General features: G+C 40.6%; 2 protein-coding genes across 2 annotated transcripts in view; one reads left to right on the top strand and one right to left on the bottom strand.

Annotated features, from left to right (window-relative positions):
- MORN5 (MORN repeat containing 5) overlaps positions 1-4,609 on the bottom strand; it is a 42,465-nt gene extending 37,856 nt beyond the window's left edge. The window contains exon 1 of the mRNA XM_063432328.1: positions 4,455-4,609. Coding sequence (XP_063288398.1) covers positions 4,455-4,501 — 47 coding nt within the window. The 5' untranslated portion in view covers positions 4,502-4,609. The remainder of the gene's footprint in view (positions 1-4,454) is intronic.
- A 179-nt stretch (positions 4,610-4,788) lies between these two features.
- NDUFA8 (NADH:ubiquinone oxidoreductase subunit A8) lies at positions 4,789-21,593 on the top strand. Its single transcript, XM_063432326.1, has 4 exons — positions 4,789-4,886; positions 9,479-9,642; positions 19,312-19,477; positions 21,356-21,593. The coding sequence occupies exons 1-4, from the start codon at positions 4,836-4,838 to the stop codon at positions 21,491-21,493; spliced, it is 519 nt and encodes a 172-aa protein (XP_063288396.1). The 5' UTR covers positions 4,789-4,835; the 3' UTR covers positions 21,494-21,593.
- The last annotated feature ends 4,791 nt before the right edge of the window (positions 21,594-26,384 follow it).

A 26,384-nucleotide genomic window follows, 5' to 3' on the forward strand; every position in this document is an offset into this window, starting at 1 on the left:
GGCAAGAGATATGGGAAGCCAACACTAAAGCCTCCATATGTGTCACGTTTCAAGAACAATCGTGGAAAACCATCCTACGCTGGTATACCACACCCATACAACTCTATCATATGCACAAAACAGACACTGACATCTGCTGGAGAGGTTGCGGTGCGCGTGGTACTTACCTACACATGTGGTGGGAGTGCCCGAAAATCCAGGACTTCTGGAAATCTGTTGAAGATATACTGAAACAGACTTTCGACAGGCCCCTGCCTATGGACCCTTGGGTATATTTACTTAATAGGTCTGTGGACGGATGGACCAGGAGAGAGCAGAAATGAATACATAAGTTGACTCTATGTGCACGCTGAGCAATTGCAACCGCATGGCTTTCGCCAGAGGGCCCAGATCATCAGGGGGTTGTGCCCAGAATAAGGGACTGTAAACTAATGGACAACCTGACAGCAAGGATAAAGGGTTCGGTGGAGAAGTTCCAGAAACTGTGGGAGCCATGGGACAACAGCGCCCTGGGCTCGAATAGAGACGGAGGGGGATAGGATAGCGAATAAGGATCCAACACGACAGTAACGGAACCAGAAGTCCCATGCGGAGGCTTGTGGTGTCACCTTCGGGAGGCCCCCTCCTCTCTCTCTTCTTCATCTTCGTATTTTTCTCTTACTACTCTTTCTTCTCCCATCGCTACTCCTCTCTTCTCTTGTACGTCTTTCTTCTTCTCCTTAGAGCCACCCCCCTGAGTTTGGGGGGGGGGCAGCCTTCTATTTGTAATTTTTATTTTTACCAGACATGATTGAAAGGTTTGAAGGAACAGAGAAGCCCTTGGGCTGATCAAAAAGGATTGTATGGATCATTGACAAACCTGATACTTGTCTCATTAAAATAAAAATATCCTCGATAGGAGGCAAGCCACATAAGGCCCAGAAATGGGCGTAAGTTATAACTTCTGATTTGTATTGTTCAAAAGGTTTATTGTTTTCTCACGAACTGTAACTTAGTTGGCTTCTGCATAAGCCCAACAGTTAATGTATACTTGCTTTGCCTGTCGAGTACAAATAAAGAATAAAAAAAAAAAAAAGAATACACTAGGTTTTTTGAGAAACGTGCCATTTTATCCTCTGCTAAGCAGTTACATGTAGGCTGCTAGAGTCGCCAGCAGTCACATGCCTCTCAACTGTCTTAGAACTAGAATCTCTTCCAATTCGTTAGCTCTTTTGCAGGACTCTCCATATGGCCAACCTCAATTAGCACGCTTGACTTTAACCCCTTAAGGACCAAACTTCTGGAATAAAAGGGAATCATGACATGTCACACATGTCATGTGTCCTTAAGGGGTTAAATGGTTACTCCAACCAACTAACTGTGTTTTAAGAAAACACTGGTTTTGGTTGGAACAAACCCCTCCTAGTGTGGTAGAAGCTACAGAATGCTTTAGAAAAACCTCTGGTACTCACATGGCTAAAGCTACTATGTACACATCTAGGACCAGGGCACATGTGTGGAATGCCGGGAATTCCTACCAGTAAGCGCTACGGAATCTGTTGGCGCTACATAAATGGCAATAATAATAATAGTTAATATATGTAAGAGATAAGTGTTAACCTAATAATTGGATGATAATCATTGTAATATGGGTGTGATTGTGTATTTTCTCTATACGTATGGAATATGTCATTTATGGTATATATTCTTTGTTCTCTTGTTGCTCGGGGCCCAGTGTATCGTGTATATCAGAAGGCACTGGGACTTTGCAGCTGTAAATAAATAAACAGCTTTGTTCTTGCCGCCCTTGGCTGTCTGAAAATTAGCATGCTGTAGGAGCTGTTATCACATACCAGTTTTGCATTGAGATAACATCAGCCAGCCCGGAATTCTTGTACCGAGCTGGCTAATGACACTCCAATGACATTACCGTTGGTGGAATTACACCTCCTGTAGCAGAGGCGTTAATCTCCAAATGTGTAGGGCTTCAAAGCACATACAGACTCAAGGTCCTGAGGAAGGTCCCCAGGTGGGACTGAAACGTCGACCTTTGCTAAAGATTCTTAATTTTACACACAGCATTGTGCTTTGTCCACCAAGTCAATGGAGGAATAAAATAAAAATGAGATACAGAAAACTGTGAGTGTAGCTTATTTTTCTATTGTTTCAATTTTTGTATTATAAGCAGAGGCTCAGCACCAGGTAAATAATTCAAGCGTGTGTGCAAGGTTTTATGTATATATATATAAAAAGTGAAGATGGAAAGCACTCCAAGGACTTCGTTAAAATATAACCTTTATTTGATCTCCAAAATAAAACGGTCAACGTTTCAGCTCAGGCTTTCCTCAGGACACCTTAAGCACCGGGCATTATATCACTTTGTTTTGGGTGGAGTGCAGGATTTTTTGGTATATATATATATATATATATATATCAAGGAACTGTAACGCAAAACTGACTAGCTGTGATGCAGCGATAAATATAAAATAGGATGTACTGCAAGGAAATATATCGGCTGTCCAGCAATAAGTAGGATCAATGAACTAACCTGGGGAGGGATTGCATAAGAATCCCTATGATTAATTTCCTTCTGAAAACATGTGAATTCCACACTCTGCCACTATGCACTGTCGACAAAACCACAGCCAGAACCTGTTCAATAAAGTAGGAATTTCCGAGAATGGAAGATTTCAGAGAATTGTAAATGTTAGGCCAAATTGGAAACATTTTCCAAATTTACTGTTTAGCAATATTACTGTACATTACTGTACAAAAGACAAGAGGTCACCCATTTAGACTTGAAGAAAGGAGATTGGTAGATTAAAGAGTTATCTCCAGTAGGAATAAAGATTTGTAAGAAAGAGGCTGTATGGTAAAATATTTTTTTTTTTTTTTAATTTCTGGCGGGGGCGGAGCTTACCGTGCGGCGGGGGCGGAGCTAAAATCGCCGGAAAACTGATGCAGGGGAAGCAGGAAGGAGTCCCTGCTTCCCTACCAAACAGTCACCAGGAGCTGCACTGCCTCCACAATAAACTCCACAGGTAACTGTGTGATTGTCAGGTGAGTGTGACTCTCTGTCTGTGTGTATTACTGTCTGTGTGTGTATGACTGTCTGCCTCTGTGTGTCTGTGTGTATGACTGTCTGTGTGTGTGTGTATGACTGTCTGCCTCTGTGTGTATGACTGTCTGCCTGTGTGTGTATATTACTGTCTGTGTGTGTGTGTGTATGACTGCCTCTGTGTGTCTGTGTGTATGACTGTGTGTGTGTGTATGACTGTCTGCCTCTGTGTGTATGACTGTCTGCCTGTGTGTGTATTACTGTCTGTGTGTGTGTGTATGACTGTCTGCCTCTGTGTGTCTGTGTGTATGACTGTCTACCTGTGTGTGTGTGTGTGTGTGTGTGTGTGTATGACTGTCTGCCTGTGTGTGTGTGTGTATTACTGTCTGTGTGTATGACTGTCTGCCTCTGTGTGTGTGTGTATGACTGTCTGCTTCTGTGTGTGTGTGTATGACTGTCTGCCTGTGTGTGTGTGTGTGTATTACTGTCTGTGTGTGTGTATGGCTGTATGCCTCTGTGTGTCTGTGTGTATGACTGTCTGCCTGTGTGTATGACTGTCTGCGTGTGTGTGTGTGTGTATGACTGTCTGCCTCTGTGTGTGTCTGTGTGTATGACTGTGTGTGTGTCTGTGTGTATTACTGTCTGCCTCTGTGTGTATTACTGTCTGTGTCTGTGTGTATGACTGACTGTCTGCCTGTGTGTGTCTGTGTGTGTGTGTGTATGACTGTCTGCCTGTGTGTGTGTGTGTGGATGTCTTCCTGTGTGTGTGTATGGCCGTCTGACTCTGTGTGTGTGTGTGTCACATGCAACCAATACACGCATATCACACACTGTTAATACACCCATTACAAATATCACACATAGCATACATATCACACACAGTCATCACACCTACTATCACATACACAGACAACACAAACATTACAGCATACATGGATGACGGGGGGAGGGGGGGCGCTGTGAAGATTTTTCGCATAGGGCGTCTAAATGCCTAAGGACGGCCCTGATTACATTTATATAGTGTCAACAAATTCCACTGCACTTTATAATCAAAGAATGGGGCTATTTGGGGAAAGTCAAAATGAACTCTCCTGCCACCCATTGTGTGGAGTGTGGATTCAAACTCGGGTTCCTTGTTTTATGGAGGAATCAACAGCAATGGGACAATGAACTCTTTGGACATGAGTGCTATATCGCTACATATTTATTTTTCCAGATTTTGGTGCAAAATGGGCAATTGATTTGTAATATTTTAACAATTTGGCTTGTTACGTATAAATCCTAGCTGAGATAGCAATTCTATACACAGTGCATGAGAAACTGTTGATGTGGTTACCCAATGCAGCAAACCACTGGTATATAAAATATTTAATTTAGCTGGTTCTGTATATAAGCATCATGGCTCATTACATTATACCTCCCATGTCGGTGGTCCCCTCGGTACTCGCTGCCAGTGAACTCCATCTTGCATGAAAAGAGAACCGAAATAGCCGTTACCGTGGCAACCCTGAAAGGCACAGCTAGACGCTGTTACCGTGGCAACGAAATGTCACGTGACAGCCGCGACCAATCATCAGCCAGCCCCGTCTAGCATGGCGATTTTAAAACTACGGTAAACTGTCAAGGCATATAACAGCCAGTGGTAGGGATCAAAACGTCACGACCACGTAGCCAAAATGATAACTTCGGAGGGTGATGATTCGTGCGGCTCGGTGACGTGCGTGCGTCATTTTACGTAGCTGTCATGGCGTCAGCCGCGCATGCGCAGTGCGCTGACCTTCCGGGGACAGAGGCCGCCATGCCCGGGCCGGTAGAGTTACCTGGGGCTGAGGATCTCTCTGTACAAGAGGTCTGTGACTAAGAATTCTTTATTAATGTATTTTATTGTTAATGGTGTTTCTCTGTACGGCTAGTAGTAGGTGTGCATGGTATGAGGCTGCACGCATCCTACCAGCATGTTGTTAGTGTGAGACTGTATAGTTTTAGTATGGGATACTAACTGGTTGCCCTATACTTGCACCGATTTAATGAATAAATAGTTATGCTACATTTAATGGTGATAAAGCACAAACACCGGCATAGATCTGCATTACCGCAGAGGAGCTATCCCAACACGTGATATTATGTATTTATTATCTTTAGTAAAAGATAGCTGCAGCAGTTATGATTGTCTTGGTATCGTTCGTCAATTATGCGGCAAATCGTTTTACAATAGTTGTTCAGCTGGCTGATGCTATCCCAATGACACTGTCAAAGGTGGAATTCTTTTTTGTTAAAGGGACACTTAATGTAGTTGTACAGGTGTGTATAGTCTGTCCCTGCAGGCATTTTAATGCCTAGAAACACGTCTAGTGGCAATCTCTCAGACAGCAACTAGAGGTGCTTCCTGGATCAGTGCTGCACAGAGTTCCCCATAGGGAAGAGGTTGATTGGCACAGCATAGTATTTTCCTGTACATGCACAATAACCTCCCAATGCATTTGAAAGTATTGGATTGGCTAAGATAGAGAATGGGTCGGACCCAGATGGTGCTGGAATAAAGGTGAGTAAAATCATGTTTTACATTGGTTATAGGCGGGCCGGGAACCTAAATAGTGTTATTAGAGGTAAAAGTCTATTTTAGCGTATATTATTTGCTATTTCGTTCAGGTGTGATTAAGTGGTTCAATAAGCAAAATAACTAACTACAAATAATAAAATACACTTAAATACTCTTTTACCCCCACATTCTAGGTAAGACAAATACTATGAGTTAGTTATTTTGCGTAAATCACACCTGAATGAAATTGCAAATAATAAAATACTGTTATTACAGCTATAGTGACAGAAATAAAAAAATACAAACAACTATAGTGTTACTTTAAAACAAATGCATTTTTTAACTTTAGAGTGTTGCGTTAATGTTTTAGATTTCTTGCCCCCCTTTTAAAATAAATTGATTTAAAAAAAAAAAAAAAAAAAAAAAAAACTTTTAACCTTGCCTGTAATCCATAGCCACAGCAGTCTCCTTGCCTTTGGTGCTGGCGAGGAAATCACTATGTAGAGAAGAATTGGACCCTGTATTTTTCTGTGACATGCATTGGACATGTTTTGGTGTCGAGTGATGTAGCCAAATGTTAAGACGTTCGAATATTGAAGGTCTAAAAGGAAGATGTTTCTCTAATGCAGCGTTTCCTAATAGATGTTCTGTGGAACCCTAGGGTTCCGCTAGAACAAAATTGGGGTTCACCTGCGATTTGGCCATCTGGTGACCTAATGACCACTTAGGGCTACCCGGTGGGTATTGCGTTCAGGTGTCACGACCGCTTAAGAGCGCAACTGGGCCACTGTAGTATTGTATGCAGACATAGAGAGTGCCACACTGGAGGGAGAGAGGCAGCAGTGGGCATTGAGCAGCTTTCCGACCTCACACACCAGCCAGCAGTGGGTTATTATAGGGCGATATTTGGTATTTTCGGCAATATCGGTATCGGCCAATAAAGATAATACATACCAGGACTGCCGGGCCCATTACAAGTCCGGCGGTCCTGGGGGGCCCAGCAAGTGCTTGCTTACCTTCCCAGCAGCTCCCTTCAGCAACCCTGTCTAACTCTCGCGAGTAAGCGCTTGCTGGGCCCTCACTGCACAGTCCATGCCACTGGACCACCAGGGAATGCAATATCCCCCCTCTCTGGCCAAAAAAGAAGCAGGAAGAGGGGACTAAAAAAAATAATTTTTAAATATTTAAAGAAAAAAATAAATAAAAATTTACACAGCTCGAGGTCTGGGCCCCTGACACAGCTCGAGGTCTGGGCCCCTGACACAGCTCGAGGTCTGGGCCCCTGACACAGCTCGAGGTCTGGGCACCACTGAGTCCACCCACACGCCCACCCCTGAGTCCGCCCACAGGATTGTACTGATTGTGGTGTGTGTAAAGTGGATGCGGTGTGTGTTTGTATGTATTAGATGCGGTGTGTGTATATAGTGAATGCAGAGTGTGTTTGTGTAGTGCATGTAGTGTGTGTGTGTTTGATGTAGTGTGTTTGTGTGTATTAGATGCAGTGTGTATAGTGAATGTGGAGTGTGTTTGTGTAGTGCATGCATGTCAAACTCAAAGGCTCGCAAGGGCCAAATAAACAAGGTTTAGGTTTAAGTGGGCCGCAAAAAAACAAAATTGTAAATTTTCATAGAAACGTAGGTTTATTTTGAAAAGTACAACGACCCCCTCTACTAAATCCCAGTCCCCTCTTCTACTAAGCCCCTGTTCTCACTCACACTCACTGAGTGACATACACACAGAATTACTCCAACACACACATTCACTGACAGACACACACTAACTGACAAACAGGCTCACTCACAGACAGACACAATCACTCAGACACACAGGCTCCCTCACACATAGACTCACTGACAGACACAAACACACATTCCCCCCCAACATTTTTTTATTATTATATATTTTAATTTAAATCCACCTAGCCTCCCTACCTTTGGCTTTCTTACCTATGGTCCAGTGGGGCTGCTGGGCAGGAAGGCGGCTGTACGTGCAGGCGCTATAGGTTTTCAGCAAGGGAGCACTACCCCTGAGCTCTCCCTGTGATGTCATATTCCGGCTCCCGGCATCACTGCGGGAAGCTGAGCAGGGAGAGATAACGCTTGGCGCTCCCTCGCAGCGGGCCGCAAACATATTAGTTATGGGCCGCATGCGGCTCGCGAGTTTGACATCCATGGTGTAGTGTGTGTATAATGAATGCAGTGTGTGTTTGTGTAGTGTGTATAGTGAAGGCAGTGTGCGTTTGTGTAGTGTGTTTAATGAATGCAATGAGTGTTTGTGCAGTGTGTGTATAGTGAAGGAGGTGTGTGTTTGTGTAGTGTGTGTACAGTGAATGCAGTTTATGCAGTGTGTTTGTGTAGTGTGTGTGTAAAATGGGGGTCACTTTTTTTTATTTGTATAAATATTGTATTTCTAAAAACTTTGTTTTACCACCCCCTCCCTGCTTCTTATCTGGCCAGGGAGGGGGGAGATCACGTTCCATGGTGGTCCGGTGGCATGGACTCTGCAGAGGAGGCCCGCAGCACACTATCACTAACCTTCCCAGCAGCTCCCCTGTCTAACTCCTTCATGCTGCGCGGAGCATTGCCATGGCAACACTCTGATGGCCGCGGGACTCATAAGATTTAGACAGAGCTGCTGGGAAGGTCAGTGAGAGTGTGATGCGGGCCCCCTCTACAACAAATATATATATATATATATATATATATATATACACACACACATCGAAAATTGCTATATATATATGTCTACTTAGGTAATGTGGGGACTGGAACTTCCAGAACGTCATGGTTGTCATGCTCTGATGGCTTCCCTGAAACACACCCCTGCAAACACAAACATAACATACAAAGACACCCCTGAACTCCAGCTCCAAAATTATATACAAACACCAATACTACACACAAATGTACATCTGCAATTATAGTCCAACACCACATCCAAACAGCCCACTGCACTCAAATGCAAATATGACATACACACACACCTCTGTATTAAAATGCTAAAATTATATACAAACACCAACTCTATACACAGAAGACACTGCTCCCAAGTACTACAATCTGTTTATCTGTAGATATTACTGTGTGTGTATATACCAAAAAACTAAATATGCCAAAAAAGTTAAACATTTCACTCTGCTAATTAAAAGGTTTGTGGTATGGCGCAAATATTTTTTGGGGGTATCCAAGATGTTGGTTTTGGGTATCCAAGATGTTGGTACACTATGTAAAAGGGTTCCATGTGAAAAATTAATTGGAAACCTCTGCCTAGTCTGTAAATATTTTCATTTATCAGAAACAACATTTTTGTAAATTGCTAAATAAAAGGGGCACACTACATTTAGATTGTAAGCTCACGGCTATCTAGCTAAGCACTTTGTATAAAAGAGCTTCAGTGGCTATATCTCCGCTTACGGACAGGGCCCTCTCTACCCCTCGGCTTTCAAGCTGAAAACATGTCCTGTTACTTCCTTGTTTGGTTAGCTTAGTGGAGCTAAACTCGAGAGGCAGCAATTTCCCAGAGCGTCTGCATTGCAAAGACTTCTCATTGGAATGTCTTTGATTGGAAAGTCTGGGCTGGGTTAAAAGTGGAGGGCTTGCAGACAAGAGAACTGCGTGTTTTGCAACCAGTTTTTAGATATACCCCAAATAAAAAAATAAATGCATGCATTCTTTCATTAGGATAATATCTACTAAACTGTGATTAATTGTTTTGTATTTGGGTAATGAAGTGTCCCTTTAATAAAAGGCTAATGGATTGGAATGCAATATGTCTGTTTTAGTTATATTTGTCCTCTTTCCTGAGAACAAAGTTTTGTGGTTGATTCTTGGTGTTTGATCAGTAACTAGATTCCTCTAATGTCAGGAGCTAAATGTTCTCTCTTTCTATGCAATTTTGTTCAGCTTGAAGTAAGTTCTGCTGTGCTAAAGGCTGCAGCCCATCATTATGGAAGTCAGTGTGATAACCCCAATAAGGAATTCATGCTGTGTCGTTGGGAAGAGAAGGATCCAAGAAGATGTCTGAAGGAAGGGAGACAAGTGAATCAATGCGCCCTTGAGTTCTTCAGGTAATACTTTCATATACCAGTCTGTCACCATAACCACTACAGCTTACTGTAGTGGTTATGGTACCAGGAGTGCCTAGTTACCTGTGACCATTGTAAGGAGTCAAACAGTTTTTTGGTTTGACATTTTATCTAAGAAACAACAATTCTTGAGCGGGAACTTCAGTTTGCTATGCTGAGCTGAGCAGCTCGGGAGAGCTAATGGACGTTACTGATTAGAAAATGTCGGCTGTCCAGAGATGATAGCCAGTTGCAGGTGTACCTCAGGTAACTGTTTAAAATGTTTTGATTAATTGCATTTGGGGGGACAATGGCGCACTCTTGTCACCAAAAGCACTACAACAAATTGTTGTTGTGGTGCATGGAATGTTCCTTTAACCCCTTATGGACTGAGCCAATTGTACAAGTTGTGATCAAAACAAAATGTAAACCCTAATTAACCTATTTCATATTAAGTACACCCACACTTATTATATATCCTTTTTATTCGGGAAAACAGGGCTTTCATTTAACATCAAATCAATGCAACATAATTTAATATAAATAAAATATATAAAAATGTGAGAAATGTTAACAGTGAATGTCATAATGCTGTTTGCTGTTACTGCAATAAAGTACACATATTTGTATTCCACAATGTCTCCTGAGTTAAACAGTACCCTACCTGTATATGTTTTATGGTGTTTTGGAAATATATATTATATTTTAGTTTATACACTTTTTGAAATTTGCCAGACTGGTATTGTTGTCTTTGAGACCGTATGGTAGCCCAGGAATGAGAATTACCCCCATGATAGCATACCATACCAGTAGACAACCTCAGTTTTTACAAATGGGGTATGTCCGGTCTTTTTTATTAGCCACTTAGTCACAAACACTGGTCAAAATTAGCGTTCAAATTAGTCTTTAGCATTTTTCACACACAAACAAATTATAAACGCTAACTTTGGCCAGTGTTTGACTGTTTGTGTACTCCATTTGCAATACTTTGGGATGTCTATTTTTGCAAATGGTATGCCATCATGGGGGTAATTGTCATTCCTGGGCTACCATATGGTCCCAACATAACCAACCTGGCTAATTTTAAAGTGAAAAAACTGAAATACAAGCCTTGTTTTTGACTAAGTAACTTTCAAAAACATCATAAAACCTGTACATGGGTATACTGTTATACCCAGGAGACTTCGCTGAACACACATATTACGGTGTCAAAACAGTAAAACTTATCACAAGTATATATGCAGTTTACTTCACCCCGCCACCTCAGTCGAAAGAGAGAAATTGACAAAGATGCTTTAAAGTGACACAATATACATGATTTTTCACACCTCACCCTTTATTTTTCTACATCATAGAGATAATGCATAAAAATACTACAGTTTTTTGAAGATCTATCACAGGCAAGTAATGCAGCTGGCAGTATCCTCTTCCAGGAAAGAAACTCCCCAGTTAGGAACCTTACATTCTAGTATTTGTTTTAGGAGATGTTTACTCATGAAGAATGGAGCTGCCCAGCAAATTGATAACAGCAGATGTATGGCTGCTTCAAGCATTCCAATTTATAGTTCGCCTTACGGTTTTGTAAACCAGGATGGCAGCATCGAGCTTCTGGCATTGTATTAATGCACCAGTGGTTCTGACTCTGCAGGGGAAAAAAAAATACTTTTCCTATACATAGGATACAGGGTCACACATTTACGCTGAGAGGAGGTGGTTTTTATCAGAATCTATATGTTTTGGTTTTTTTAAAACCGCTACTGGGTGAATTCTTGCAATAACATAATATTCACGAATGTAATTCATATTTGAGTTAACAGCTTCTTGATCAAATGAGATATGACACTGCTATTCTGGGGTAGAGAAATTATATTTTTTCCTGATTTGTTGCAAAATTGGAAAGCGCTTAGTTTTTCTTTTTTTAAATAGTTTTGGTTTTTTGCCTTTGTTTAGAACAACAGGAAAAACTGATGTGAGAGACTGACCTTAATGGATGAATGTCTTTTTTCAGCCTATGTAACTGTAAAAAAAAAGAAAAAAAGGTTTCTTAAAACCCACCTCTTCAGAATAACCCGTGACTCTATGAAGCAAGTCATTCGGCAAATATATACTATCACATTATTTACAGTTATATCTTCATTTACTGTCACCTTCCAATTTTGCTCATTTCCACCTGTCCCTTGGTTGTAATTCCCAGCGGTGTGTTTTTATACTCCACCCCCTATAGCTTGTTTTTTTGTAAATCTTTCTTTTATTATGGCATATGCGTTATGGGGTACAGAATAGAGAAAGGAGGTACATAGGGATAACACTCGTGAATGCTAACAGGATGGTTTCTCCTAAGAAAGACTGACATATTTTCTTTTTTTAAAACATGAATATACACAGCGTTACAGGTTAAGTTAAGTGTCATGAGGTAAAATCACATGAAATAACGTAAATGAGTGACGCTTAGTAGGTATCATTATAACACACGTTAATGCTGACAGGCTGGTTTGTGTTTCACAGTTAGGAAGGACTGCGATCGTTACTTGTTGAAACATGAAGAGACATAGTGTTACTGACAGTACAGGTCAACTACCAGCCTACAATGATGCATTTGTTCAATTGTAAGGGATTTATAGGCTATTCAGGCGCCACACTATTTTTAATCTATGCGTTATATTACAGGCTGTAAACATACAACTCTAGTTGCGCAAACACATACAAGGTTAGGAAGTTAGATAAGCAGTTACGATTAGTCTAATGCGACTTGCAGGGTAATCGTTATAGGCTAATACTAGCTTTCCTGCAACAGTTAGAAACGCGGGTTCCACTTAGGTTTTGCTCAGGAAGGACATGGTTAGCTACAGGCTGGAGATCAAGTGTATGGGGGATAGCCCCCTTTAAATGCTAGGGTCTAAACAATAGCATTATAAACACAACCCTAAGATTGCTAAGCATTTAGGTAGTTGGTAACACAGTAGACAGGGTAGACAATATGCCGCTCTCAGGGTAAAGAAACATTTTGCTAGTACGTTAAATGGTCGGTTGCACGGTTTAATCACGGCTAGTTTAACCATATAGTGTCCTTGGGGTCGAGAGTCCCTTATCAGCCGATGCCCTTGCTTGGCAGGGTGACACCCCCATCCAGGTGAGTCCGCGGGAAGGCAGCGGGGCGCCGTTGCCCGATGGCCATCAGCCAGCCCCAGGTCGTGGTGAAGGCCTGCACCTGTACTCCACAAAATACACACTCAAATAGACTGTGCAAACACAAAATAAATAAATAAACTTAACTTAGCAACAGCTTCCCAACGGCAACTTTCCACATAGGTGCCAAAATAGAACAAATGGATATAAATATCAGGGAAAACGCTGTCTGGACCTATAAAAATTAATAAGACATAGTGAAGACTGTTACATATATAAAATAACAGACACTTTCTTGAGTGCACTCACAAGATGTAGGAAGGAAAATCGCTCTGAAATAGCCACCACCTACTCCTGTAGGGGGGTCACACTGAGGATATGCTGGATCTTGTAGATATTAAAATCCGGAACCAAAAGTAGAGCAGGAACAAAGTATGGTAGAAAAGGTATTTATTCATAAATACAATAAAAGGCACTGGTCCAACGCGTTTCGTTCAAACAGAACTTCTTCAGGGACCTTTCAAGTTAAAATTAATAATACATATACCATACATACAAATTCCCGCTGTACCCTCCCTTATCCCACAGTCCCAATATATAAGGCAGCTACTAATCCCATTGGTGGTGTGGTGGGTGTGTTCGAGCTTGGTTCCGGATTCCTCAATCACTTGCCGACTCACAGCTGATCGTCAACTTCTTTTCCCGCTTCCCGGGTTTCAGAAGTGTCGCCGGAAGTGACGTCTGCGTTCCAAAATACCACTTCCGTGCGTTCCATCTCTGATTTCGCATCCGCGTGAAGTGTGGTCCTCGTGAGTCTCTATAGTTATGTATACACATGCGTGGTCGGCGAAAAGCCGAACTTAGAAAAAATTATGATCAGTGACTGCTAATAACATAGCCCATTGGAAAAAAGAAAAGAGTGTATCAATATCAAATCATAAAACTTTATCAAGTGCAATTATTGCTTCAAATTTTAGTTCATATAATGTCTATTTTTAATTAATTTATACCCTTTAATCCAATACATGAATATTTAAACATATTAAAAAAATTATATATGTATAATAAAAATGCACTCTGAATAATCAGTTTTACGTGAAAGAAAATTATAAATAAAACTGATAATAATTCCCATAAGATTAAACGAAAATACTCCATATATCTCAGACAGATAATTGTAATATTACAAACATCTAATCATCAAGAAAACAAATCAAGTCAATGTCCACATTTAACCCCTTCGGCTCCAGTGTCTGTAAGCAGTGTATCCAATAAGTTTCTTTCTGTCGAAGTCGTTTTAACCTATCCCCTCCTCTCCAATGGGGGGGGATATATTCAATGCCTTTACACACAAAATCTTTAAAATTGAATGCAGGACATGACTGACAGTGTAATGGAACCGAGTGGGTTGTGAGACGTTTTTTAATATTATTCAAATGTTCCATGAATCTGACTTTCAGTAATCTCTTGGTGCGTCCCACATATTGCCTGCCGCACGGACACTGCAGTAAATATACTACAAAATCCGTGCGGCAGCCAATCAGCGACCTAATGGGAAATGAAATCCCTGTGGTGGTACTTTGAAAAGAGTCAGAATCTAATAAAGAGGCTGTACCACATGCCACACATCCTCTACAGCCTCTAAAACCCTTAATGCTATTACTAGGGATAGATTTATTAATGGGTTTGATATAACTTGGTGCTAACATATTCTTCAAATTTTTGTTCTTCCTATAAATCATTTGTGGATTATTCGGCAATAATTGTCCCATAACAGGGTCACTTTGTAAGATAGACCAATGTTTTTTGAACACTTTCCTAATCTCATTATGTTGGGTATTGAATCTTGTCTTGAATGCAAAATTAAATTTGGATATTGAATTATTCTTAGATTTATCCATGTCTTTGAGTAACTCATCCCTCTCCCCAACACCAATAATTCTCATCTCTTTTTCTATACTATTTTTGTTGTAGCCACGTCTCATTAATTTTTGTTTAATATATCCTGCCTGTGTTTGAAATTCTTGAGGTATAGAACAGTTACGTTTGACTCTAATTAGTTGACTTTTAGTTATTCCTCTCAGCCAGGGCTGGTGATGGCAGCTGGTCTTATGCACGTAGCTGTTACCATCTGTTGGTTTAAAATAGCACCTAGTATGAATTTTATCTTGTTGACTAAACAGGACCAAGTCTAAGAAATTGATGGATTCCTTCTCCCATGTTGGAGTGAATTTCAGGTTTAAGTTGTTATCATTTAAATACGTAGAAAAACAATCAAAAGAAATCCTATCTCCCTTCCAAATAATAATAACATCGTCGATGTATCGCCGCCAGAGCACCAGGGATGCCCCCCAGCCATGACCAGCCCACACGTAGTGATCTTCCCACTTCCTCATGAATGTGTTGGCATAGCTGGGGGCAAACCTGGTGCCCATGGCGGTACCTCTAATCTGTAAATAAAAAGAACCCTCAAAGAAAAAATAATTTTGTTCCAAAATAAATTGAACTCCTCTAATTATAAATTCTTTAAGGTTATCCGAAACAGTCTCATCTCTATCCATGTAATGACGAATAGCCTCAATTCCCTGATTGTGATCTATAACAGTGTAAAGGGACGTTACGTCCAGAGTGGCCCAACTATACTCTTCTCGCCATTGAATATTTGCCAATTCCTGTAAGAGGGACTTAGTGTCTCTTACATAAGATATAGCTTCTTGTGCATATTTCTGTAAATATGAATCTATAAACGCCGAGAGGTTGGCCGTTATAGAATTGATCCCACTGATTATAGGGCGGCCCGGAGGAAAAAATAAATTTTTATGGATTTTGGGCAAAAAATAAAAAATGGGAATCATAGGATTTCTTTCCAAAAGAAAATCAAAATTCTTTTGGGAGATGACTTGATCAGTCAAGGCTTTGGTCAATATAATTTCGAGAATCTTATTAAACTGTTTCGTTGGGTCATTCTTAAGTTTTCGGTATGTTACTTGATCATTGAGGATGTTTGCAGATTCTTGTAAATAATACGACCTGCTCATAACTACTATGGCCCCTCCTTTGTCGGCCTCCTTAAAAACGATATCTACTCTTTTCATCATAGTTTTTAGGCAAGCCCTTTCTTGGTATGTTAAATTATCTCTTTGTTTCTTTCTCTTATTGATGGTTTTAAGATCTTTCTCTACCATAGTTTCAAAAGTTTCTAAGTGTGATCCCTTATTAAACACAGGATAGAAATGGGACTTCCTTTTAAAGTGGTCATATTTTATTGGTGTACCGTCAATCCCCACATGGGGGGTACTGGGATGTTTCAAGAAATGTCTCTTAACCGTGAGTTCTCTCACAAATTTTTTAAGATCTATGTACAACTCAAAATCGTTAATCCCTTCATTTGGGGCAAATTTAATGCCTTTCTCCAAGACTTGTATCTCTAGATCAGATAGGGGGAACCCTGACAGGTTAATTATTCCCTTATTTGTTTCATTGGATGGTAAGGATCTTAGTCCTCGACTTGGTGTATTTCCTCGTTGGTTCTCATTCTTTTGACAGGGGACTCTGTTTGTAATGGTGCAAACCGATTGGGATGTTCCCAATTGGCTTGCTTTGGGAAAAAATAATTCCTTATTGTTTTCTCCCGGGGTGGTAAACCCCCTTCTAAAAAATTCTCCCGGCTATCTTGGGACGGTCTCAAATAGGGCTCCTCATTTCTGTTTCTTATCCTGCTGGTCACCTCTGCATATGATCCTTTATTAGTATGATCCCTATAATTGGCCCCACCCTGACTTTCTTTAGGGATAGCTCCTTGATTCCTGGTTGAGGAGAATTTAGTATTAAATCTCTCTTTTGGTCTAGGGGAGAAGGATGATGATGTTTTCCTATATTGCACATTGTCCCTTTTTATTCCTTGATAATGAACATTGGAAAATCGTTTTCTTTGTGGGGAAGAGGGCATATTATGGTTTCGTTGGAATTTATTGATTGTGGAAAACCTATTTTGTTTCTTATCTTCCTTATCTCTTTTATACTTCTGGTTTTTAGTTTCTGCAATTTTTTCATCGGATTTTGTAGTATATTTACTGCAGTGTCCGTGCGGCAGGCAATATGTGGGACGCACCAAGAGATTACTGAAAGTCAGATTCATGGAACATTTGAATAATATTAAAAAACGTCTCACAACCCACTCGGTTCCATTACACTGTCAGTCATGTCCTGCATTCAATTTTAAAGATTTTGTGTGTAAAGGCATTGAATATATCCCCCCCCCCATTGGAGAGGAGGGGATAGGTTAAAACGACTTCGACAGAAAGAAACTTATTGGATACACTGCTTACAGACACTGGAGCCGAAGGGGTTAAATGTGGACATTGACTTGATTTGTTTTCTTGATGATTAGATGTTTGTAATATTACAATTATCTGTCTGAGATATATGGAGTATTTTCGTTTAATCTTATGGGAATTATTATCAGTTTTATTTATAATTTTCTTTCACGTAAAACTGATTATTCAGAGTGCATTTTTATTATACATATATAATTTTTTTAATATGTTTAAATATTCATGTATTGGATTAAAGGGTATAAATTAATTAAAAATAGACATTATATGAACTAAAATTTGAAGCAATAATTGCACTTGATAAAGTTTTATGATTTGATATTGATACACTCTTTTCTTTTTTCCAATGGGCTATGTTATTAGCAGTCACTGATCATAATTTTTTCTAAGTTCGGCTTTTCGCCGACCACGCATGTGTATACATAACTATAGAGACTCACGAGGACCACACTTCACGCGGATGCGAAATCAGAGATGGAACGCACGGAAGTGGTATTTTGGAACGCAGACGTCACTTCCGGCGACACTTCTGAAACCCGGGAAGCGGGAAAAGAAGTTGACGATCAGCTGTGAGTCGGCAAGTGATTGAGGAATCCGGAACCAAGCTCGAACACACCCACCACACCACCAATGGGATTAGTAGCTGCCTTATATATTGGGACTGTGGGATAAGGGAGGGTACAGCGGGAATTTGTATGTATGGTATATGTATTATTAATTTTAACTTGAAAGGTCCCTGAAGAAGTTCTGTTTGAACGAAACGCGTTGGACCAGTGCCTTTTATTGTATTTATGAATAAATACCTTTTCTACCATACTTTGTTCCTGCTCTACTTTTGGTTCCGGATTTTAATATCTACAAGATCCAGCATATCCTCAGTGTGACCCCCCTACAGGAGTAGGTGGTGGCTATTTCAGAGCGATTTTCCTTCCTACATCTTGTGAGTGCACTCAAGAAAGTGTCTGTTATTTTATATATGTAACAGTCTTCACTATGTCTTATTAATTTTTATAGGTCCAGACAGCGTTTTCCCTGATATTTATATCCATCTGCACCTGTACTCCACTGACTCGGTGTCTCAATGAGGCCGGGTCTTCCCTTCTTTGGGCGCCACTATCAGCTTGGGTGTTCTGCCGCCGCCTGCAGCGGCCAAGCCTGCGGCGTTGTGGTCGGTGCCTCAGAGGTTTGTTCCGGGTGGTCTTCGGCCCAGGAAGGCGTATGGGACGACCATTAGGCGCAGTGGCCATTTTGCTGGTGCCGTGAGGTGGGCTGTCGGCCTGCCGAGGCTGTGCTTGCTGCCGCTGGCGCAGGGCCAGGTTTCTCCAGAAGTTGTCTAATATCTCATCCAGCCTTGCAGAATAATTTGATCGCTCGATAAGGAAATCGGTGGATCTCGCTGTATTCTCCCAGGGCTGCGGGAGTAAAGCTGTGACTGCCCCTTGTGTGTGGTTTGTCTCGCTTGTCGGCGCCATCTTAGGCAGGCCATGTGCTTGATAGCTCTTCAGTTTCTCTCCTGTGAGCTGCGGTTTCAGGCTCAGTCTGTCTCTCCGGTTGCCCATGCTGGACCGAGATAACCCCCATCGGTCCAAAAGGGGGGGGGGGTAGGCGTTGGGAACCCCTGGGAGTCCATATTCAGGTCTGCAGCGTGGTGAGCGGCCGTCTCTCCACTGCCCGATCTCTGGTAGGCCTCGGGTGGTAATGCAGGGTCTCGATGGGTTACACGCTTCGTTTTTGCACCCAAGTGTCACCCGGGTGTTCCCTACTTAATGGCACCTCTCCTGCATGCTCTTGTGTCGTTATTTGGGGGGGTAAATTCCCCAATTTGTGCCGTTTTGAGCAGGAGCTGAGGTGCAGCACAACCGCTCCGTTTGGATGCCAGGCTCCGCCCCCCCTATAGCTTGTTAGCTCCTTCAGGGTCTTCATCAGCCTATAATTACTGTCAAAATTCGTAATAGTTTCTCGTTTATTGTTAAATTTCCCCCTTAATAATATTGTCAAATGCTGCGGAATAAGTTGGAATCTGTGTGTATGTGCATATACAGCTACAAAATAGGCCAGCACTCCATGATTTTTCATACAAATATTTTCTTTTCTTAAGTGTGCCTGTGTTACTTTTTTATGAGAAAATATTCTTACATTCCATGTAAACTACCAGTACAAAATACACTTTTTAGTCAGGGATATCATGACCTTTAATTTATTTATTTTACAGGAAGATTAAGACTCATTGCGCAGAGCCCTTTACTGAATATTGGACCTGTATTGACTATTCAAACTTACAGGAGCTCAGACGTTGTCGCAAACAGCAGCAAGCATTTGATAACTGTGTTCTTGATAAGCTTGGTTGGGTGAGGCCAGACTTGGGAGATCTGTCTAAGGTGAGCTTATTAAATACCTTATTAACTTGATATACATTTGTAGCTTCATTGCAAGTTTGCATTTGTTTGATACTGTTTTTATGAACTCATGTATCATATCTGAACCACTTTTCCCCTCCCATTTTATTGAATAACACTCCGAAATACACTTTAATAGTAAATCAGATACCAGGGAGCCATGTCTTTTTAAAAGAACTTTGGTACTTTTGTCCGTGACTGATGGTCAACTATAGTTATTTATACACATAAACTGTACACTGTGTTGTTTTTCAGGAAATGCATACATTAAAATATATACTCTTTTAAAGGAACACTATACGTCAGGAACACAAACCTGTATTCCTGATCCTATAGTGTTAAAACCACCATCTTGCCCTCTCCCCACTTGCCCCTCTAAATATAGCAAAATCTTACATTTATTCCAGGCTGTTGGCTGATCTGCCTGCTTGATTGACATAATCAGAAGTGGTGCTCTGAGCCAATCACAGTGCTTTCACATAGGAAAGCATTGGATTGGCTGAGAGTGTCAAGGAGGCAGATCAGGGGCAGTGCCAGCACAAGCCAAACACAGCCCTAGTCAATCCGCATCTCATCATAGAAATGCATTGAATTTCTATGAGGGAAGTTCAGTGTCTCCATACAGAGGGTGGAGACACTGAATGGCAGTGCTGCACATTGTGCAATACTCCCACAAGAAGCACCTCTAGTAGCTATCTGAGGAGTGGCCAGTGGAGGCTTGCCCTGCAGTTAGGCCCAAAGCAGCTTCTGGTCTCAAAGCAGCTTTTGATCACTTGTGCCATTACCTGTACCATTTCTATATCAGACTGATAACACCCAAGGGCAGTGTAGATTTGAAATGCTAGCAAGTTACCTCTGACAGAGAGAGCAAATGCAGATTATTATTTTTGCCTTTGTTGGATCTCTTTTATGAGGTGTGGCTGAAATCCACCTCAGCACCATGAGCATGCAGTCCACAGTTTGGGATTTGTAGGAAAAAGAAAGCAAAATGTAAAAAGTGGGAAAGGGCCAGGATGTGTGTTGGGGTTGGAGGGAGAAGAATGTGTGGTATTTGCATTCAATCTTGGCTGGATAAATTGGGCAATCTTTTTGCAGTACCCAGGTTCAAATCCCCTATCAGGGATTTTTTTAAATAATAACCATAATAAACACAGCCAATAACCAACTTTAAAGCTTTAGCAATAAAATAAACCATACACAAAATACATGTCCATAACAGTGGCATAAGAATAAAAAAATAAATGAAAACAGGAGAATAAAAATATTTTAAATTATGAACGGGTATGCATTAAAGTGGGGATAAACAGAGTTTGTAAACAAGCCTTGGGGCATAAATTATACATTCTAAGCCTTAAAGGACCAATCGAAGAACCATAAAGAGTACAGCCCGCTCAGCTGACACTCTCAACCAGTGATTGTTGTCCTGCATGAGTCTTGCTTTGATTTATAAAAGGCATCCAGCTTCTCCTACTGGTGAGGACTGGGTTTGGACCAGGCGTCCCTACTGGACTTAAGTTCTCAAACTGTGAACTGCAACAGGGTGTTCCTGACCACCATAACCATTACAATGAGCTGTAGTATATGGTGCTTGAAATGTTCCTTTAAAAGTAGTAAAAACAAAGTGTTGTGCTATAATTCATACAGAAGTGTATAACGAGAAGGAACAAATAGCCAGCCAGATATGTTAATTCAAGAAATGTCATTGGACAGTGGAGGAAATCTGCTATGAAAAGCTCTGGTATGCTGAACAATGAATCATTTTTCAGGTTGACTTAATTAAGAGATCACCTCAATCATATGTGGTGTATTTGTTAAAATGTACAATTGCCATTTGATTTACTTCTCAATTGATCTCATTAGGTCACAAAAGTGGAAACTGACAGACCACTCCCAGAAAACACCTACCACTCAAGGCCAAGGCCTGAACCAAACCCTCCAATTGAAGGAGAGTTAAAACCATCCAAATATGGGAGCAGACTTTTCTTCTGGACTTGGTAAAAGGAGCAGCTTTTATCTGACTAATATAAATATGTTTCTGATCTTCCTGCCATTGACCAGATTATTGTAAACTTAGAAATAAAATAAAACATTGCCTGGATTTCTTGTTTTTCTTGTAGCATTTTCCTTCATTACACTTATGCCAAGGTCTGCTTCAGACAAAAACCAACAGGTACATTCTGTTTGCAAAATCTCCATCAAATTTATATTTGTGTTTTATATTTCAAATAATTGCACATGAGACATGTTTCGTAGTATGGTGCTTATTACACACCTATAGTGCAGAATTGATTAAAACTTGACAGGGTCTAAATAGTTAACTAACAAGGGAGATAATGTAACATATAAGCTAAGCCATCCAGGAAAGAGGGAACCTGTCAGGGTTCTTACCTGAGATGGGAGTCAGTAGCGCAGATATGTTTGCTCACCCTTGCAGATAGACACAGTCCAAGGTGACCAGAAAAGAAGACACCTGGACTTTAAATCAGTGCAGGAGGGTGATTCCAATGCAGTACCGACAAGGATGCTAGAGGTCAGGATTAACAAAGTGTAGCCGAAGTCAAGGGATGCCAGAGATCAGGATAAACGAAGACAGAAGCCGTGGTCAATATGGAGACTGGAACACAGGAACTGAACACACACAACAGGATCAAATACTTTATAAATTTCCCCAGTGCTGCAGACATAGCCAGGAATAATCAAACGTGATATGTGTGTCAAGCAGGCGCTTAAACAATATGATAGATGTAAGATATATACAGCAGCTTCAACACTATTAAGTGGGTCTCTCCAATCCACCACTATAACAATGTAATAAAGGTAGGGAGATTAAAAAGGAAGGTCAGTGAAAGATACCAACCACCTAAAAAAATTCCCAAACAGTGGAGTGCTAAAGAAATATATACTCACCCCTCAGTAAAAAAAAAAAAAAAATTACTGATTAATAAATAGAATTTATTTTTTTTGATCATATAGTCCACTGTCTGCTGCTGAGTGGGTTAAAGTGATTTCAACCAGAGCCAGGTTTACCTCATTGGCTCTGGATAAGGTGAGCACTTTACCATCTATATTTATGGATATACATACTTGCCTATGAAAATACTACACTAGATAGAGGTCTCTTTCTGTCTTTATATATCTCCCTGACAAGCCATAGAGGAGGAGACTAAAGAAGGAGGGTGTCCCCTGAAGGACACCAAGTGAATGTGATTTTAGAGCTTTGGCTCCACACTTGTGAGTTGATAACGTATATTATTTATCAACCAGACCCCTTATGTTTCTTGCATATATATTGAGTCCCATCACGCAATACCCCTACTACTAGGGGTGAGTATATATTTCTTTAGCGCTCCACTCTTTGGGGATTTTTTAGGTGGTTGGTATCTTTCACTGACCTTCCTTTTTAATCTCCCTACCTTTATTACATAGCCAGGAATAATAGCGCTAGAACAGCTATAAACAGAACTGCTGTGGCTTAAAGGCAGATCGCAGGCCCAGGACAGCAAAGTACCCAGGTTCAAATCCCCTGTCGGGCACACATGAGGCAGCCACGCCTGGCTGTCTGTATATCACAACAGAACCCCAGTAGATATATCACATACACATTTTAAAATCCTGGGAAAACTGGAGTGTATTGGTTACTTTGATACCTACATAATAGTACCAGCAAAGACATAATAAACATGGTTAAACAGAGTGAGGAAAATATAGCTGGAAGTTGTTGTTGAACTAATACAGGAAAAAGCACATTGGTTGACAACTGATTTATCAAAATGTAACGGTCAATTCATTAAAATGTACCATTAGCTTAGAGGAAGCAAGTACTTGAGTTACACAATTCACATAGAATTGGGTAGCCACAGACTACCAAAGTCATATCCATTAACTAGTAACAAGTAAGGCCATTCAAGTTTTAACTGGCTCCTACAAAAGTATCATTAAAGGTTTTGCTACAATAGGTGAGAACAAGCAGCCCCTGTCGACGGGTCTGTCACTGGCCTGGGGCCTAGTGTGCTCGCTTTTGAGCTTAATACAGTTCTCCTGGAGTTAACAGCAGCCTCAGTTACCTTTTGGCTCTTTATATAATCCCAGACAGACATAATGATGTTAAAATTGTTGTGGATCAAATCAAGTGTTTGATAATTTTGTATATCTGCCCCTGTCCAAATTGTTAAATTAAATGCGTGCATGCTTCCCAAAGTAATTTCACACAAGACACAAGTTTCAGGTTATTAAAAAAATTTAGGAAAGTTTAATCCAGGGAGCTGGTATGCCCCTTATAAAGCAAGAATACATCATGTGCATAATTATAGATAACAGAGAAAATACATCAATAATTGGTTAGGTGTTAAGTGGTTCATCTAATGTACATCCTACCGGGTGTGATGTCACTGTCATCATGGGATTCTCCGTATTCCAGCGCCATCTTGTTAAATGAGGTGGTTAGTCGATGGGAGGGGTAACTCCCTAGCGGCCATTTTAAGTAACTTATGAATAATACTGATTATAGTTATGCAGAGTAAATAGGCATTTTACTAAAGTTAATATTCTGTCCATAACAAAATCAAGACTACTATTTCTTTATGCTGAAGATGGCTCTTAATGACTTTGGCTTTATGTTTAGGGTTGTCATGCTGCAGAATAATATTGCGTGATGGATAAATATCTGCCTCTACTTCTCATCATTGAGAAGACAATTAATTCTGACCTACTCCCCAACTACATTTGAAGAAATTCCATCCCAAAACTTGCTAGGAACTCCTACCACGCTCACTGTTTCCTGCAGAGATTCTTGTACCAAACCTTAAGCTCGAACTTAACCTACCTTCTGCTACAGCTTAACATTTCACATTTTGCTTAATCAGTTTAGAGCACCTGCTGCCATTCTTCTGCAACCCAGTTCCTGTGTTTTTGTGCATACTTGATTTACTTGACCTTATATTGTTGTGTGAGATATGGCATATTTCCACACCTGCCTATAACATTTGCACAGTAGTATGGGTATATATATATATCACACAATTTCAAGTTCCATGCTACTAGCCAGTCCTAAAAAGATGATGGGCAATATTTATGTACTACACGTTTCATCTATACCCGCAATCACCCTGATTGCATGGTCTACAACTGTGGTTCTGCTATTGATGCTCCTAGATGCTTACACTTTACAATAATATCACTTAGAGTTGACATGGGCAAATAGGAAGTGCAAGAATTTTGCAAACTGGCTTGTGGCATCCTATGACAGTGCCATGTTTAAAGTCACTGAGCTCCTCCGTACAATCAGTTGTACTGTCAATGTTTGCCTATGGAGATTTCATGGCAATGATGTTAGTAATGGTTTAGGCTAAAACACTTGAACTCACTAAGTGGAAGGGATGGCCACATACGTTTGAGGTATGGCTCAAAATCTGAACACCTATGTTACTGGCCAAAGCAAACCTGGACTATCCTGGGTGAATTTCTACTCCCCAGGGTGCATTTTCATTCTTGAAAGACTAGAGGAGAGTGGAACTTTTTTTATATACACCACTGCAAAGCTATAATTTTGGGGGGGTTTACTGTTCATAGATATGTGTTTAAGTAAAACTATTTTTGTTTTCTTCTTTACTGGCAATTCTCCCAAATTTCTAATAAAAATATTGTCATTTTGAGCATTTTATTTTACAGAAAATGACAACTGGTCAAAATAAAATGGTGCAGTGTTTTCAGACCTCAAATAATGCAAAGAAGCCATTTTCATATTCATTTTAAACAACACAGCACTAATGTAATAATTTAGGAGTTCAGAAATCAAAATTTGGTGGTATAACCCAGATTTTCAATGTGTCTTGGCCTGCTCTCCACCAGTCTTTTACAATGTTGTTGGGTAACTTTATACCACTCCTTTGTGTTATTCTTTGTTTAATAGCTTGTACCACCCGTCTTCCTTTTGATATCAATTCAGAGGTTTTTTAATGTGGTTCAGATCTGGAGATTGGAATGGCCATGACATTCACACCTTGATTGATCAGTCTGTGTGGCATGGAGCACTGTCCTGCTGAAACAATACTTAGGGGAAATTGTTAGAGCAGAAGGAAGCAAGTCTTCTCCACCACCTCAACACAACCTTGTGCGTAGCTTGGTTCATGTGTCCTTCACAAATATGAATCTGAATGATTTCAGCCTTGCCAAAGCAACCCAAATCATCACCAAATGTCACAGCATTTGTGAGACACTGGTTTGTATGTCTCTCCAGGTCTATGTCTAACTAAAAAACAAAAAAAAAAAACAGGTGTTAGACAAAGCTGACAATTGGACTCATCAAAGAAGATTACCTTCATCCAGTCTAATCCTCATACCACAGCCTGACTCTTTTTTGCTTCTCATTGATAAAGGGCTTTTTTCTAGCTTTGCCCAAAGGAGTCAGTTTTCACCTGCCTTTGCAGTGCACTTCACCCCAGCTGCCATTTGCCATTCCTTTTGTAGTTCACTTGACATACTATGGTTGTTGAGTGACATTCAAATGAGTTGGTGGTCATCTCAGTCAGTGGAGAGTCTTTCCACCTTCCGCCGTAGTTTTGTTGACCCCATTATCTGATGCTTTACCTAGTTCCTATGAACCACCAATTTTGAAATTTTAGGGATAGAAGCAACCTGATGCTCACTGTATCCCTCTGCCAGTAAAACCAAAATGTTACTATTTTCTCTCAAAACGTTTCTTTTCATATGTTTTGGCATTACCAGTAGTTATTTTTCATTCCAATTACTTTTCAGATACTACTAATACTGTTTTTGCCATCCAGCTGTCCCGAATTGCAAAAGGGTAGGATTGACCACTGCAGTGTCTTTTTTTTATTCTTTTCCTCATTAAATGTGATTTGGTTCAAGTGATCACCTAATCAGTAGTGCC

Source organism: Pelobates fuscus, chromosome 9 (assembly GCF_036172605.1).
Source record: "Pelobates fuscus isolate aPelFus1 chromosome 9, aPelFus1.pri, whole genome shotgun sequence".
NCBI lineage: Eukaryota > Metazoa > Chordata > Amphibia > Anura > Pelobatidae > Pelobates > Pelobates fuscus.